The 17492-nt window shown below is 53.2% G+C and overlaps 4 protein-coding genes across 4 annotated transcripts; 3 read left to right on the top strand and 1 right to left on the bottom strand.

Moving 5' to 3' along the window:
• The first annotated feature begins 940 nt into the window (after positions 1-940).
• Positions 941-4978, top strand: M406DRAFT_109386 (family 3 glycoside hydrolase). Its single transcript, XM_040915353.1, has 7 exons — positions 941-1219; positions 1323-1365; positions 1453-1528; positions 1616-2376; positions 2511-3275; positions 3317-4456; positions 4531-4978. Exons 1-7 carry the CDS (start codon positions 1170-1172, stop codon positions 4546-4548), a joined length of 2853 nt encoding a protein of 950 aa, XP_040772283.1. The 5' UTR covers positions 941-1169; the 3' UTR covers positions 4549-4978.
• A 1341-nt stretch (positions 4979-6319) lies between these two features.
• Positions 6320-7116, top strand: M406DRAFT_323807 (uncharacterized protein; the record flags this gene model as incomplete). The annotated part of the gene is made up of 2 exons (XM_040919818.1): positions 6320-7001; positions 7076-7116. A coding segment is annotated over one exon (671 nt), but the record flags the coding sequence as incomplete, so codon positions are not given.
• A 78-nt stretch (positions 7117-7194) lies between these two features.
• M406DRAFT_357680 (uncharacterized protein) lies at positions 7195-11248 on the bottom strand. Its single transcript, XM_040923746.1, has 5 exons — positions 10963-11248; positions 9542-10629; positions 8854-9426; positions 7548-8729; positions 7195-7479 (listed from the first exon to the last, which is right to left on the bottom strand). Exons 2-4 carry the CDS (start codon positions 10180-10182, stop codon positions 8213-8215), a joined length of 1731 nt encoding a protein of 576 aa, XP_040772281.1. The 5' UTR covers positions 10183-10629; positions 10963-11248; the 3' UTR covers positions 7195-7479; positions 7548-8212.
• Positions 11249-13012: 1764 nt separating this feature from the next.
• Positions 13013-15015, top strand: M406DRAFT_357679 (glucosamine-6-phosphate isomerase). The gene is made up of 4 exons (XM_040923745.1): positions 13013-13360; positions 13435-13467; positions 13567-14112; positions 14238-15015. Exons 1-4 carry the CDS (start codon positions 13181-13183, stop codon positions 14607-14609), a joined length of 1131 nt encoding a protein of 376 aa, XP_040772280.1. The 5' UTR covers positions 13013-13180; the 3' UTR covers positions 14610-15015.
• The last annotated feature ends 2477 nt before the right edge of the window (positions 15016-17492 follow it).

Raw genomic sequence — 17492 nt, 5'->3', positions numbered from 1 at the left:
TTGTCGGTGTTCATGACACAGGCTACTTGAGCCGCCATTCGTCATGGGTCCCCCGTCTCTGACAAACTTGACTGACGCACGTCATCTCCTTTGGGGGTATCCGTAGCATGTGACTAGTATAGTAAGTGTATTACTTGTAGTGTAGTATTTCTGCCCAAGTGACTGGATGCAATGGGAAGTCTTTTTTGGAAGGTCGAGAGAGTTGAGGCCTCTGCGGCTTGAGAGGCATGTAGACTCCAACCACCTACTGTTCAACAGTTTTCACTTCTCTTCCCATATCTCCCTCCTACTCTCCTCTGCGATTAACATCAAGCATATGTGTCGCTCCACCATCGAGTGTGGTTGCATTGAGTTATGTGCAGGGTCGTTGTGCTGGCAGTGCGGAAAAGTGGCATCCTGCGTTTTGTTCACGGTATCCGCTGGTCCCTCCCCGAAAGGAGGGTCGAGGAGACGTTGAAGCGGCTCTCAGAGATACGTATGCTTTCGATGATCTGCGTCGAGTCACAAGGAAAGGCAGGAAGAAGAGCAAAAAAAAAAAAGGTCAGGGTAGATCGCATCCATATCATAGATGTAACGTTTGATGGTGACATGAAGGACGACGGCACCACGACGGGGAGGGAGGTACTTGGGTACCTGCTTCCCTTCCTATCACACCCTGACTCTTTGCAGACCCGGAAGTAGCTTAGCGTCATAGGGAAATTGCGGATATCCGATGACCCAATTAAATAGGACTCTGACCCTAACCCTGCTGACCACAGCTGACTGGCCGCACAGCCTAGGAGAGAGATAGCAGGCGCGAGGCGCTTCAGCAGACCGTCCCAGCCGCACCTGCGACATACCAGGCTCGCAGCACAGCTTCATCAGATGTGTCATCACCATTCAACAACGACACCGACCAAAGATTTCCAGTCATATCCTTCTTCTGTCTCGAGTGGGGAGTCTGTAATTTCGTCCCTGTGTCGCTTTGGGCTAGCCTGTTTAATTCCAGCTTCCACAAGGCGCCCCCTCATCCTCCCGATCTGCTTGGAGATCAACACCTTGCCGCTCACCCAACTCGACGGTCGAACCCTGCTGTCTGCAGCTGTGGTTCCATCTACATACGACAACATATTCTAGGCTCGCCCTGGGTTTCTATTGCATAGGAATGTCCAGCAACCATCTCAGCTAATATGGCGAAGCCAGAGGGCGACTTGGACCCACTATGGCTAGATCTTGATTGGTACGTGCTTTTGTCTTCTTGCCTTGCAACAACTCATTCCTTTGTCCTCAGTCAGCAAGGGAAAAGAGATATCTGGGCTAACCACTGGATACTGGGGTTGTAGGGCTATCGGGCAGATGCTGCTAATGGGCTGGGATGGCACTGAAGTCAGGAGGAGTCCTTTCCCTCCCTCTTCCTCCTTCTCCACTCGAATACAGTCTCGCAGAAGGGCTTACTAAAATATTCCCTTTCAGGTCACCCCGCAGATCCGTACCCTTATTGAGGAATATCATCTTGGTTCCATCATCCTCACTGCCAAGAACGTGAAGTGTAATTCAGAGTCCACAAAGCTTTTGCTGTCTGTTTTGTTGTTTCCGACTTGGACCGAGAGATGCTAATGTGTTGAAACCGTTGAAGCCGCTCACGAGACAGCTAGGCTCGTCCAGGAGCTGCAGACCATTGCCCACAATGCAGGACACCCGTGCCCCCTGCTCATTGCCGTGGACCAGGAGAATGGAGGTGTCAACAGTCTCTTTGATGAAGACTTCATCTGTCAGTTCCCAAGTGCCATGGGGCTGGCGGCTACAGGAAGCCTTGATATGGCATACAACGTAGCCAAGGCTACGGCCAAGGAGATCTCGGCCGTCGGTGTCAATCTCATCATTGGGCCAGTCCTGGATGTCCTCACAAACGCTCGTTTCCAACCCATCGGTGTCAGAAGCAGCGGCGACGACCCCCAAGAGGTCTCGCAGTATAGTATTGCTGCCATAAAAGGCTATAAAGACGCAGGACTCTCCACATGCGGCAAGCATTTCCCAACATACGGAAACCTGGACTTCAGAGGCTCCAGTCTGGACATCCCCATCATCACACAGACTCTAGAGGAGCTCAGTCTCAGCGCTCTGGTACCATACAGGAATGCGATCGCGACCGGAAAACTGGATGCCGTGTTCGTGGGTGGCTGTGGAATCGCATCCGCCAACATGAATGTGTCCCATGCATGTCTCTCTGACCAGGTCGTCGACGATTTGCTAAGGCAAGAGTTGGGTTTCAAGGGAGTCGCCATCTCCGAGTGTCTCGAGATGGAGGCCTTATACCAGGAAATCGGCGTCAAAGGAGGTACCGTTATGGCCGTCGAGGCTGGCTGTGATCTGATCCTTCTGTGTAAGGATTATAACGTAAGTATTTCCTTGTCATCCGAATCGAGTGGTATTGTGGTGAGAGGGTCTTGTGAAGGCCGAGGCTCCATGCCACTCTCAACTCTTAGGAAATTTTGTATCCCCCCCCCCCCGGAGTATGCATGTATTCTCAGCTGACGATTGTCAAGATTCAACTCGAGGGTATTGCTGGGCTGAAGCTGGGGATTGAGAATGGTATCATTGGCAGAGACAGGATCATGACTTCGATCAGGCGCATACTCCAGATGAAGTCCAAGTGCACTTCATGGGCCGAAGCCCTTAACCCACCTGGACTATCTCTGCTCTCACAAATCCATCCATCCCATCTCAACTTATCCCGACAGGCGTACGAGAGCTCCATCACAGTCATGCGAGATAAAGACCGACTGCTCCCGCTCTCCCAGTCCATGGAACAGAACGAAGAGCTCCTGCTGCTGACCCCCTTGGTCAAGCCACTACCCGCCTCAACCGCAACGAGGGCCATCGAGGCTAAGAACTCCAGAAGCACCATCTCCACCGAACATGATAAGTGGCTTCACCGAGATAGAGGCGCCATCATGAGTGGCGAGGGCGTCTTCAGAGAGCTGGGACGATCGCTGGCGCGCCAAAGAAACGGAAAGCTTCTGCACACTTCCTACACTGCGAACGGGGTGAGACCTGTCCACGAGAATCTGATCAACAGAGCATCAGGTATCATTGTCGTCACAGCAGATGCAAACCGCAATTTATACCAGTCAGGCTTCACAAAGCACGTGGCTATGATGTGTTCAATGCTCCGTGCTAGCGGACAGAAGAAATCACTTGTTGTTGTTGCTGTCAGCTCGCCCTATGACTTCGCCATGGACAAGTCGATCGGGACATACATCTGCACTTTTGATTTTACAGAAACCGCGATGCAGGTAGGCAAGCCTCTTCTCACCTTTGCATACACTTCTCTTAGGACGTCTCCGCGTATGTTCACGAGATTCGAGAGGCTAATGGACCGATTGATCTGGAACAGGCGCTTATCCGGGCACTTTTTGGAGAGTTCACGCCAAGAGGTACACTGCCGGGCACACTAAGGAAGAGCAAGAAGGTTTCAAAGTCAAGACAGCAGTGGCTCGTCGAGAACTACGAGAGCCAGAGGGACAGGAACAGTCTGAACGACCTCCTCCGGGCTGTTGCGAAAGCCAGTGCGCCGAATCTCGACTTCTTGAAACTGACGTCTGCCGCGGCGTTTGAGGTGTCCAGTGCGAACATCGAGGAGTCACATTTCGTCGTCAGGAACAGCAGCACAAAAGCGCTGTACGGCTTCTGTGCGACTTATTGCATCAACAACACTGGCATTATCGGTGCCCTCTTGGTTGAACCAAGCAAGAGGAACGTCTCAATCGGACGCTCGCTTCACCGCCGAGCACTGAGACATCTTAAACAACACCACGGGGTCCAGAACTTTCAACTCGGCACATCATATCCTTGTGTCTTTCTCGGTATACCCGTCGACGAGAGTGGATCTGCAAAGTCGTGGTTCGCCAATAGTGGCTGGGACACGCAGTTCCCAAGGACACTGACAACTATGGTCATCAGGGATGCGGGCAGTTGGGCGGCACCTGATGGTCTGACGCAGAGCATAACGCGCGCCGGAATCAACTTCGATCTCATTCACGGGCTGGACAACGCCGATAGTGTCCTGCACCACGTCAGTTTGCTTGGACACGACGAGGTTGCGGAGCTGTACAGGTTCGCCCTCCAAGATGTAAAGACCTGTGGAGTGGTCAGGGCCAAGAATGGCGCGGGGAAGATACTCGGAACCGTCATCATCTCCTCTCCAGGGAGTTCCTTCCGGCTCAAGGTGCCATGTCTACAGGGCACAACCCCAAAGGAGCTTGTGGGTGGGATCATCGCGCCTCTTGTTGAGTCGAATGCGCAGGCTACGCTGGTTCTGCAAGGACTGGCTTATATGGGGGTGAGGCAGAACAAAGCCCACAAGGCGGCGCGGAGCGTGCTCAGCTGGGTCACGGATGACTTGCACGATGCACTGCTAGCCATGGGCTTCGAAGTCCTCCAGTCGTTTGAGGAATTCACAAACTCGCCGGAAAATGTAGGTCTTGACCAGCTCATGCAGAATGCTCCTCAAGAAGCATAATGGACGGGTAAGCTTACACGTCTTTTTAGTGGTCCGACCTGTCTTGATTCACTCTATTACACCGACACAGCACATGGCGTCGGAAGCTTATAACTCTTTTCTTCCCCCCTGCTTGTCCGGTCGCATTGCGGCAGCGCATGTCTACAGCACTCAGAAACACGTTTACTTTCTTGTTGATTCATCCGTCGCATTGAAGTCGTCTCTGACTGGCAGCACAGCCCAGCTCCGCAGCGGCTTTCCTGAAAGCGGTTGTTAATGGTAATTCTACATCCCTGCTCTGTGGCATGAACGAACGCCCCAGTGGACCACCAACAGCGGTCATTGAGAGAGATAAGCGCCCTGGCAATTTGGGGGATCCTCCTCCCGCGTCAGAGCCAGAGGGCTTACGACCCCATGCAATCAAGCTCGTTTCTATAAGCTGAAAGTCTTGTAATGATGCAGACAGCCCTCTACAATCAAGAGTATATTATTATTGTGCCTGCATATGACATCAAGGGTCGTTTAACGCAGACGCGGTCAGGGCTGCGTTGGCTCCCACATCGTTAGGGCACCCCGCCCAGCCGGACAGTCCGGGGTCCGGTCACTGTACCAGTGGCCTGCTACGATACTATTACTATGGCACTACAGCACTAAGGCGGGATGATACTGTGGTATGACAGCAGTGGTGGCTGCTACCGTACATGCTAGGGGCCATCCTTTCGACCAATGGGTCTCACGCATCAAATGAGGAGCCAACCAAGGCCTAGCGAGTAGCCAAGGGCACCCCCTCCCCCTCTCCATGCTGGGATGGGGGGGGGGGGGGAAGATAGCAACCTTAAATGAGCGGCGCGAGACCCCAGGCCATCTTGGCGCCCCATGGTTCTTTGGCAGAACGTGCCTGGTGGTGGTCTAGCACCAGGTCTAGCACCAAGCAACGAGCCGGCTGACTATGCCCTGCTCCGAGAGGGCCCCTAGTTCCCACCTAGATTGCATATCCATCCCCATCGACCATGAACTGCGCTGTGCGGCCGTGATCCTTCGCAACAACACGCTCCGGCAGATTTGTTTCCGGGACTCCTGTGCCGCATGCACCCACCCTCTGGCGCTGGCTCCGAGTCGCATGGCGACACGCCGAGAATGACATGGCAACCTACAACTCAGGTCACGGAGCCGGATCCGGGCTTCCAAGCGGTGCCGTACCTCCTTCGCACGGCCATACCCCGATGGCCCACAACATGACCAATGGCAGCGTGGCTATCGACGTCTTTGACCAAGAGATGAACTTTGATGACTCGCTTCTGTAAGTAATGATATGGCATTCCTACCTCACCTTCCTTATCACACGTACACAGACACAGACACAGACACACACACACACGCGCGCGCGCACACACACACATGCCATATAGCACAACACAGCACCACGCAGTACAGCACGTGGTGGACACGTGAAGGACCCGCTGGTCCTGCAGACTTGTCCTGCAGCGGATTGACCCTTCTCCCCTCTTTAACGAAGGGCCACGGTCTCGTGGTGGATGACGTCTGGCTCCTTGGTGCTGACCCTTCATGTTCTTGCAGTGATGGCGTACATGGCCTCGCACCGCTCCCATTTACGCCCTCTTACGACTTCGAGAGCTTCAACACGTTCGAAGACCCCTTCTCCTATTCCGCCCGCCCCACCTTCGACGTACCCGCCGACAATGGACCGTTCAACGAGGGCTCTCCCGCCCAGGAGCTTGACAATAAGCTGCTCGGCTTCTCGGCACCACTGCTCAAGGCCCAGATCGTCGACGGGTCTGGGATCTACGCCGAGGCAAACCTGTCGGCGGAGCTCCTGGGAATGTTCTTCGTCGCCGAGGATGTCTTTGGAGGCGAGAACACCGGGCGGCCACTGGAGCTGACGTGCTATCGGAGGAACCTATGGCAGTGCTCCGGCCAGATCACGCTGCCTCGACACATCAGCCATATCATTGACGAACAGGGCCAGCAGCTTCCCGTGTTCGAGCTGGCAGCTTCCATTTCTGCTGTCGAGTCGATCGAGGGCAAGCCTACCGAAATCATATCAATACCCTGGAAGTCATCCAACGGCGAAGACACCAAGTCACCGGCTGCGCCACCAAACATTCCCCTCGATCTGTCGGCCGGACAAGAATTGGACCATAACCGGATCGCCCTGCCAGTCTCCTGGAAGAGGCTCCAGTTCAAGCACGCGACCGCGAACAACGGCCGCAGGAAAGGGCTCCAGCAGCACTACGTCGTGCAGATCAACCTGCTCAGCAAGCTGAAGAACGGCCAGTTCATCAAGATCGCCGAGATACAGTCTGGGCCCGTCATCGTCCGAGGCCGAAGCCCCAGGAACTTTGACAGTCGTAAGGATGTTCCTCTGTCGGGCGAGAAGAAGACAACAGAGAAGCGGGCGTCTGGATCCACGGCGGATGCTGCGACACCTGTTCCCAAGACGGAGAAGGGCACCGAAGCTGGGGAGAACATGCAAAGATACCACTCGCTAGGTAGTATACAGGTATGAAGAGATGCAGGCTGCAGTCCTCGAGCGTCCCAACTATGTTCTTTGCTGACTCTTGGAAACAAATTCAGCAGCAGCAACAACAACCAGGCGACTGGGCTCCCACTCCATCATCATATGAGCAGCAAAGTCCCCACCCTTCCAAGAAAGTTGCAGTGGCAGTATCACCCAATCCGAACCGGCCACCAGTGCCAGCATGGTCATTAGATGCATCTATCTCAGCAAAACTCAGCAGTGTTACGCCCAACCCTGCTACACCACGAAGCAACTCCTTCCAGCGCTCGGCGGCACCGCCCTCGAGTTTGCCTATCAACCTGTCCCTCTCCGAGGACGAGCGCAGCCCCAACCGCTCAAACTCTGATTCCATCTCTCCACAATTTTCCAAGATTCTCGCTGCTGGTCTGAATCAGCAGAAGAACCCCGAAGATGACGAGGAGGAGCTCTACGAATATTTCCCTCTTAGTCTGGATGACTGGTCAGTGACGACTATCTATATCTTTCTTCTTCCTCCTGCGGCTCAAGCTGACTATAGCTTCTATACAGGATGCCTCCGGTCGACGCAATATACCGTCCTCACGTCGTACATCATACCATCGTGCCTCCTGATCTGAAAGCGCAGCAGGTTCGCAACAGGACAAAGCGATATTTTTCTTCAGACTGAGGGATCTTATGTCCTTTTTGTTGTTGGTTAGTCCGCTGACTGGGAGCATGTGTCAATCTTACAATGGCATGCGCTGATGTGATGGTTATATGACAAGGCGTCAACACCATGGGTTCCTGTCTATGTGTACAAGTGATTTCTACTCTACTTCTTACTGCGAATGAATTTTTTCTTCTTTCTCTTTCCTTCTCTCTTTGGGGTGGGAGCATGGACACTGGGCACCGGGACATTGGCAAATTTGTTTGTGGGGAATCAAATGTGATATCCTCTCCTAGGCAGAAGAAGTATGCAAAGCACGATTTATCAAGCTATCTTCTTCTTTAAGAGCAATGCATATTAAAGGTATTATTTAGCCCGCTTATAAATAAAAAAATTCATGTCAATGTTGCGCCCTTATGTCCAAACATATGCTCGAAGAATCCCGATGTCAGGTGGGTTGTATATGCCGCTTTCCCCTACTGGTTGTACAACCAAACGGTGGCCCGGTATTAACATGTGCATATATGTACTTTTGGCCGTCACACCGTATGCAGGTCCATCAATTCTCTCAGTTCGCCTTGCCTTCCTCCAGGCAGGCCAGAGCGACCGCTGCACCTAGCAACGAACTCTCTTTAGCACCCACGAGGCTAATGGACCCAGAACTCTTGATTCCTTCGGCCGAAGAAAAGGAGGAGGAGGAGGAGGAGGTGGTGGTGGTGGTGGTGGAGAAGAGATGATTAATATAGCTTTGCAAGTTGTCGAGGTATTGCGGATATTGCTCAATCACAGAGCCATTGAAGGCGACCACATGATCGTCGAGGCTCCGCTCTTCTTCCTTTGCAGCAACAGCAGCAGCAGTCACAGTAGTGTTACTGCTGCCGCTGATGTTGCCAAATTCTGCTTCGGCCTCGTTTTTGAACTGCCAGAGGGCGAAGAGACATGCTGCCACGATGGCGCTGGAGCGACGCGATATGGAGGAAGCCAGTCTCCGGATGAAGAGGATGTCTGCCTTTACAGGTTCGGAAGGGGATGGATGGCGGAGTTTGAACAAGGCGAGGGATGGTTCTAGTGATGGCGAATTATCTCTGTACAAGCAACCGAAAGTCGGTTAGTTTTGTTTGAAATAAGAAGAAGAGGAAGGATGAGCCAAGAGTGTAAGACAAGAACGAGACATATTTTTTAGGGGAAAAAAAAAAGACAAAAACATACCCTTCTATCAATGATATCGTCTCTGTATCAAGAGAGTAAGGAAGCAGCAACGACGGTGGGACGACACCCCCCAACACCCCAGTCGAAGCGATAGCCTCGATCAGCACCAGCCTGCACACCTCGCCAAGGTAGCAGCCGCTGACGAAGTGCTCGAGGGGCTGGAAGTCGGGCTTCGGGTGGGCAGCGTTGAGCGCTTTATCCCAGCGCGTCGCGGGCAAGATGCCCTTGCCAAACATGCCCAGCTCGGTGTTCACAATCACATGCGTGGCCTTGTCGAACCAGCTCGAGGGGCGGTCGCCAAACTTGTCCCGTCCGACGGTCGCCACTGGCAAGTGCACGGCGATGTTCACGCCTGTGCCCAGGATCAGGCTGAAGCGGGTTGAGGAGTTGAGATAGGCCTCTGACAGGAGAGCCGCAGTCGAGTCGTTCACGATGGCGGCCAGCTCGACGGCGAGGCCTCGTGAGCGGCACGCTGACTTGATGATGCCGCCGAGATCTTGGCCTAGAAGACCATTGGAGGCCCTGAAGCCCTTGCCCATGCTCTGCAGTTTCCCGCCTTTGAGAGAAGTTTGCCTGAAGAAAAGACAAAGAGAGAAGAGCGTCAATAAAGAGGAAACCCAACAGATGAACAATTTGTGTGTGAGAGTGAGAGAGAGCGCGAGAGAGTGAGAGAGAGAGAGACACTTACTCGATAGGAAAACTCCAGGCCAGGCCCATGAGCAGCGGATCCTCTGGGGTGTTCCTGGCGTCCAGCGCCTCCGCAACCGTGCTCACGACTTTCTGGGCTGCCCAGTCGAAAAAGGCCATGCCCTCGAGATCCTTGACGTCACGGTCGATCCTGAACGAGTCCTGTCGCACGATCCGGCTCGCACCACTGCCCTGGGCCTCCTTGCCCAGGAGCTCCACCAGGGCGACTCGTAGTGTCGAACCTCCGACGTCGAGGGCGAGGTACTGGCCATGTTCGGACCGGCTGGGCAGCTGGTGGTTGTAGGATGGTAACATACATGCCGGGTTGTTCAAGAGGCCATCTCGGAACTGCACCTTCAACTTCGACGAGAACTCCCTCAACGAGGGGTCCTCGATCGGTCCCAGGAACAGTGCCTCGACCTCTTTGAGGAAGTCATCGACACTCCGCCTTGCTGCTGTTGTTGATGATGAGGTTGAGGAGGTAGTCGTTGTTGTTGTTGTACCGTTCGATATCGACTCAGACCCGGCAGTCTTGAATACGTTGGGACTAATCCAGAAAGATAACAAGGCGGCGATGAACGACTTGCCCCTCAGTAGGGATTTGATCGCCGCAGCGAAGATCTCCCTGATTGTAGTTGGCATTGCGAGAAAACGAGCGGCTGCCTCTCAGTCGAGGCAAAGAGAACAGGGAGATGTAGTAAGAGTCGTTTCGAGAATATCCAATATTCACAGAGTCTACTTTATGGAGCAGACACTCAAGAGGCAGAAGAAAGAGAAAAAAAAAAGGGGGGGGGGGTATATTCTATCGAATACCCTTTTTATGCCATGAGATCCAGCTGGATACACCAAGCCAATCGTGCAAGAGGAGGAAGAGGACGAGGGAGAGGGGGGAGAGGAGGAGGAGGCAGAAATGATTTGTCCAATTCTTGCGTCCCACGAGGCAACTGTCGGTCTGTTGTTCTCTCTTAAACAAGAGGTAGGATTGGGCCGTGTGGGTGTGTGTGTGTATGTGTGTCAGACCTTATGTGGGCGACGTTACTGGGTCACACGGGCCCGTATGTCTGCCGTTGCAGTTGCGTTTGCGGCGAACTGGATCCCTTTGCACCGGTCAGAGAAAGAGAGGGTCAGGAGAGGAAGAGAGGGTCGTATCAAAGGATAAACAAAGAGTGGTTGGAAAGATGCGCCCGAACAGGGTGTGGGTAGACAAAGAGACTAACTAGCACATGTGGTGGTGGCTACGTCGTCCCTCTGAGAATGCTACGAGCCCATTCTTTGCAGGATGGTCAGGATGGTGCAATACACACTCTGCAGTCACTTGGACGGCAGCGTGGTCGGCTGGGCCGTTTCCCCACGAGAAAACTAGAAAGAAGAAGGGGAGGGGGGGGTGGGGGGCAAGGCGAAAGGAATGCGTAATAGACGAACCGAAGGAGCCAGGAAAGAATGTGCACAATTTGTTTGCCTGATCTCTTCCAGAAAAGAAAGGGCCATTGACCTCTGGCAGTACCTCTCTCTCTTACTAAACAAGCTTAAACGTTCAACCTCAAAAGGTGATCTCGATATGTTGTGCACTAGGCACAGCATATCCACATGTAAGGAGATGGAGGAGGTGGAGGAAGTGGAGGGAAGGCCCCCCAACAACACCAATGAAGGTGGTGGTGGTAGCAGTAGTAGTAGTAGTAGTAGCAAGAGAGAAAGAAGAGGAAGACCAGGACTTGGCGGGTGAACGCTAATAGCCGCAAGGCAAGATGATGAACATGGCAAGGTACGATTAGCAAAAGAAGCTAATCTGAGAGAGAGGGATGGACGGACGGGGCCCAGTAGGTCAAGAATATGCCGACTGTCTGGAGTGTGTCCAAAGGTGGGCGTGGTTGTGGTAAGTACAACCACGCACGCCTCTCGAAACATGGTGAAGTAACGTTGCGCTTTGATGCCAACGGCGGCGGATCGTCGCTGGAAAAGTTCTGGAACCGGGTCTTGTAGAACTACCGATTTGCTGACGTGCATTGCACCCAATCTCTTTGCGATAAATGGGGTTGACAAGATCAAAGGAACTATAGGTTCAGATGTGGCAAATGATTCCAAAGGTCAGATCCGTCCAGCCGTTCACACAATTTGGTTGTTAGTAGTGTGAAGATGAGTGAGGCTTTGGAATTCTTGGGAACCCGAGTATTGGTTTGCATGGGGAAAAGAGGGGTGCGGGTGTAAGGAGGGGTACTACAGTGGTCTGCCGGCATAGAATGCAACGTCGACACGCGGATTGAGGGGCCAGTATAGTTCACTGTGAATTCACTGTAAAAAAAAAAAAAAAGGAAGAAAATTGGACCTTGTGTTTGAAATCCTCCCATCTCATCTGCTCCTCTGCACCTCAACCGTCAGAGGAAAAGAAGAGAAGAAGAGAAGAAAAGAAGTAAAAGAAAAGAAAGGAGGGCAAAAATAAAGAGAGAACATAATATTCATGCCAGTAGAGAAAAAATATAGTATGTGCAAGAAGAAAGAAGTGAAGAAGGAAAAAGCCTACATTGCTAACCCTGCAGCATGCAACTTAGCACCCAGAGAAAAGACAGGCTTGCTGAGAAATACGACCCACAAGCATTACCATGTTTAACAGCCAGTCAACTGTTGAGGAGTGTGTCAGGTAAGGAGAGTAGACCCCGATGGAGGGAGAGATAGGCTGTTCTATCTTTTGACACCTCGTCTGCCCTGCCGGGACCCAAACTAACTATGTACCATGACGCTTTTTACTGCTACTTTACTTTGGCGTCCACGGGCACTAAATGAATGGGTCGTGTCATGTCAGTGAGCCAAAGTATGCAAACAGAATGGCAAAATAGTGGATACTCACCGTTTGCCTGTGCCATTCTTGCGTGGGTAGCACATCCCCGAATCAATCCACTCAGTCAATGGCACATGCCCTGTCCTGCCCTGGCCCTGACGGATCGCCGGATACAACGTCAACCAAATCTATCTGCATCTGGCCTAATCTGCCCGCACCATCGCCCGCTGCCCTGGCACTGTTGCCGCCGGAAGACTTCACACGGTGGGTTGATGCCCTTTTTTAATTTGTCTACAGTCTATCCGGCCCCTTCACCACCACCATCGTCATCGTTATGATTTGTGTGAACGTTCCATTCTACCTTGCCCGTTCCTTTGTCAGGAAGGGCCCCCACAGACCGCCACCAGAGGAAGTCTTCGCCGCGCGTGTGTGTGCGTGTGCGTGTGCTCTCTCCACTGGTTGGTGACTTTTTTATGTTCTCAGATTTGATAGCCCTCATCCAGTGGCATGTCTGATATCCTGTTTCGGCTATGGCCCGGCCGGTGATCGGTGACGACTCGTGTAAGTGTGTGTGTGTGTGTGTGAGACTTGGAGACTGAGGTCATTTGCTTGCCCGAACGAAGCCTTTCTTATCACTACTATAGTCCGTGGTTCTGGCTTGTCCTAGTAGGAATTTCACCTGTGTTCTTCTTCCCTCATAGACACAACCCATACACACTCACACGCGCAACTCTCTCCCTCTCTACCCCTCTCTCTATACATTCTTACACAAGGCAACAAGACTCATCATTTTGCATTATCCTACTACAATCAAAACCCATCGTCCTACACATAGCTAGTCAGCCACAACCCCAAAAAAATTAAAAAATGAGACTGATCATCCGTGACGATTCCGACCAGGCCAGTGCCTACGTCGCCAACTATGTCGTGGAGAGGATCAAGCATTTCGCCCCTACCCCTTCCCACCCCTTCGTTCTGGGCCTCCCTACAGGTTCTAGCCCTCTCGGCGTCTACAAGATTCTAGTGGAGAAGTACAAGGCTGGCGAGGTATGTTTTTCTCCCGCCCTTGGAATAGAAGCATACACACATACAGATGCTAATAGAGTACAACTATTCTGCAGATATCATTTGAGAATGTGGTCACTTTCAACATGGTATGCTTCCAAAATCCACATAAACATATATCTTCAATGCCAAATTTCATTGCAACCATCAAGCAAGTAAGTACTTACTAACTCGTCGACCATAAAAAGGACGAGTATATCGGGATCCCGAGGGACCACCCCGAGAGCTACCACAGCTTCATGTGGAAGAACTTTTTCCAGCACATCAACATCCACCCCAGCAACGTCAACATCCTGAACGGCAACGCGCCCAACCTAGAGGCCGAGTGTGTCGAGTACGAGGCCAAGATCAAGCGGGCGGGCGGCATCGACCTGTTCCTCGCGGGCATAGGCGAGGACGGCCACATCGCCTTCAACGAGCCGGGCTCCAGCCTGGCCTCGCGCACCCGCGTCAAGACGCTGGCCTACGACACCATCCTCGCCAACTCGCGCTTCTTCGGCAATGATCTCGACAAGGTGCCCAAGATGGCCCTCACCGTCGGCGTGCAGACCGTGCTCGAGGCCCGCGAGGTCATCGCCATCATCCTGGGCGCACGCAAGGCCCTCGCCCTGCAGAAATGTATCGAGCAGGGCGTCAACCACATGTGGACCCTCTCCAGCCTGCAATTGCACCCTCACCCTATGATTGTGTGTGACGAGGATGCCACGCTGGAACTGCAAGTCAAGACGGTCAAGGTAAGAAAACAACTCTCTTATTCATTCTTCCCTCATCACGTCTTTTTTTTCTTTTTCTTTTTTCCCCCCCCTTTTGCAGGTCACACCAAAGCTGACTTGACAACCCCAAAACGCACAAACAACAGTACTTCAAATCGATAGAGACCGTCGCGCTCTCCCAGGGCTTCGAGCAGATTCTTCCGTCCAGCATCCGCACCGGGCCCGAAGCCAAGGCCGTCAAGCCCACTGTGGCCCGCCCCGTGCCCACGACCGTCGTTATTGACGAGGGTTCGCCCACCTCCCCACAGTCGCCCACCATCCTCTCGCCCCAGCCCACCACATCCAGGCTCCTGCGTGCCTCGTCCCCTGCGAACGAGTATCCCGTGAGGTCCGTCTCGCCGGATATGGAGCTCATCAACGACAGGATGGCCGACCGCATGCCCGAGCCTGGTCTTGCCGCCATGCGTCTGACGCCAAACCCGGAGACGCAGATGGCCAGGCAGGTTGGTGTTCATTAAGACAATTCTTCGTCGGGATAGTGGTTGGGGCTTTTTATCATTATTATTGCAGGCATCGTGTCTTGCTCCCGCTGGCGTTTTTGCTTAACTTCTTACTGTATGACTGGAATTTTGCTTTCTAGGTCTATCGTTTTCCAAGATTCCCAGATATTCCAACACGGTCGTTTTGAAAGTGGCTTTATTCCCATGAAAGAATGTACGAGATCCAAATGGAAGAGGAGCTTCTCCTACGCTGAGTCAGATACATGCTTCTATATATATATAGAATGCAAAAAGAAACAAAAAACAAAAACAAGAAAATAGAGTTCCTTTCTCAGGTGGAAAGTACTGTTTCTCGGACTCACGGCCGCTAATCCTCGAGTTCTCCGTGATTTACATATGTAACTTTAATGTATATACTTCCAACACTTATGAGGGCCGTCGTACCACTCACAGTATACTTGTGCGTCTGTTTGTACAGTGTTCGGCGGCCTTGATCGTCGAGGCTGCGACCGTCCAAGTCACTGAGAAGAGGATAGCTTAAACGACTACATCATACAGACGTGAGTTGAAGAGGAAGGGAGAAAGAATAATTGGGTTCAATGCATCAGCATCCATTAACTATATCAATCAGTATTATAGTACAAGATTTCCTAATGGGTATCTGTGTGACCCCCTTCCACGGAACTACCTCTGTTCAACCTCCTAAAGGACCTTTCATCCTCTCTCCCCTCTCTTTCCTCTTCCTCCTCCTTCCTATTTCTTACTTCTCAGTAGATGAACTGAATTCTCGATCCACGTGGTTTCTCCACCTCTTCAGACGGGGTCACACTGATCAGGCTGTCCCTTAAAGCGACAACCCTCTCAGGCTCACTAGACGCTGAAGGGACCGACTCGTCGCTGTCGTACCGCTCAAGGGCAGGAAGGTTGACTGGCAATGCATCCTCGGGGGTGAAGAGCTTCTCGGCAAGTTCTATGGCAGAAGAAAGCTGCTCTTGCTGTGTCTTGAGGGCCAAAGGAGGCTGATAGGTTCTGGCCTCTAACACCACCGATTCCAGGGACGATGCTTCCGAGGGGACGGCTTCCTGAGGGGTGAAGAGCTCTCCTCCGGCCAGCTGCTCAGCCAGCCAAGGCTGCTGCTGTTGCTGCACAGGCAACGACGACGAGGACTCATCCAGAGATCCGGTAGCCCACTGTTCAGCGAACAGGCGCTCCTGCTCGAGAGCCTCGATCTGTGCCAGTAGCTCGGAATCCATTTGCTGTTGCTGCTCTGGGAGCTGCTCTGGGGTCAGGGCACGAGGTGGTGTGGCCACCACCACTCTTGACGCTGCTGGCTGCACGGAGCTCTCTCTGCTTGTGCTCGCGCTCTGACTGCGGGAGGACGGATCCTCAAACCTGGAAACCATGGCGGTGATGCGACCGCCCTTCCTGCCTCGCGGTGAAGTTGTCTGTGCTGGGCGAGACGTGCTCGGGACATCACTGAGGGGAGAAAAGCTTGTCGTAACAGACTGAGTGCTTGTCGTTCTGACGTGCAGCGATGATGATGAGGAGAGTGCAGCGTCATTACCGTTCTTCACGGGCACAGCAGGATGTGCCATCTTGCCTGCACCTGAACCGAAGAAGACAGGATGCACTGCTGCAATGTCACTTGTATATCCTGTGGCAGCAGGATGAATAACGGAAGCCTTCGAGGTCAACGATGATGCGGCAAAGACAGGGTGCCTCTTGGATGCATCGAAGGACGTGGCGATGGCTTTATGTACGGGCACAGCAGGGTGTGCAATCTTGCCTGCACCTGAGCCGAAGAAGACAGGGTGCATTATTGCAACGTCACCCGTATACCCCGTAGCAGCAGGATGAATAATGGAAGCCTTCGAGGTCAACGATGTCGCGGCAAAGACCGGGTGCCTCTTAGACGCATCAAAGGAAGGCTTGACACCATGGTAACTCTTGGCGATGGCTTCAGTCAAGGCCGCAGCCCAGTCTGCAGGAGAAGCCTGGAGGGACTTCTTGTGAGATGCTACTGCCACTGCCGCTGCTGGGCGGACAGGGTAGCTAGCAATGATGGCCTCCTCAAGAGCGGCCTGCCACTGCCCGACAGACACAGCCTTGGCTTCTCTTCGGACAGGCCCCACAGGAAGGATCCAGTTCCGCGCAGGTTCGACCTCTGCACACGCAGCCCAGAGTGTGGTAGATGTCAACTGCTCTAGGGGCTTCCTCTCGAGCGAGCGAGGCTTGCGGTTGATGTGAAGGGCCGCAGGATCCTGGGCGGTGGTTCTGAAATTGGATCGACCTGACTCTGTATCAAACAACCCAAGAGGCTTGCTTGAGTCCTCAGCTGTAGGAGGGGCGGACCAGAGGAGCTGTTTGGGGCTGCTACTGCTGCTTCTTGTCGAGAACAACCAGTTGCGCTGTGGCTGAGCAACAACAGCGTTCGCAGCCCAGAATGCCGTCGAGGTAAGCTGTGTAAGTGGCAATGTCTCCGTCAAACGAGGCTTACGGTTGACCTGGATCGCAGCGGGGGGCTGGACTGTGGTTCTGAAGTCAGATCGACCGGACTTGGGATTGAACAAGCCAGAAGTGGCCGATTCCTGAGTAGCAGGGGCGGCAGACCAGAGAAGCTGCCTCGAAGTTGTTGGGTGGCTGCTTCTGGACGCCAACCAGTTCCTCTCTGTTCTGTCTGTGGAGCCAGACGATGATGAGGTCGTCCAGAGTGTCATCGAAGCGAGACGATCCAGAGGCTGTCTCGCTGGCGACCGAGGCTTTCGCTCCATGACAAGAGCGGCAGGTGCTTCAGTCGTAGTTCTGAACTCTGTTCGGCCAGATCCAAGATCAAACAGCGCTACTGAGCTCGACGTGTGCTTCGGAGAGACTGGAGCCGACCAGAGCATGAGAGAAGGCTGC

This window comes from Cryphonectria parasitica (genome assembly GCF_011745365.1).
Source record: "Cryphonectria parasitica EP155 unplaced genomic scaffold M406scaffold_8, whole genome shotgun sequence".
NCBI classification, from domain to species: Eukaryota; Fungi; Ascomycota; class Sordariomycetes; order Diaporthales; family Cryphonectriaceae; genus Cryphonectria; species Cryphonectria parasitica.
Note: the sequence above shows the minus strand (reverse complement) of the source record. Positions and strands in the feature narration are given on the sequence as shown.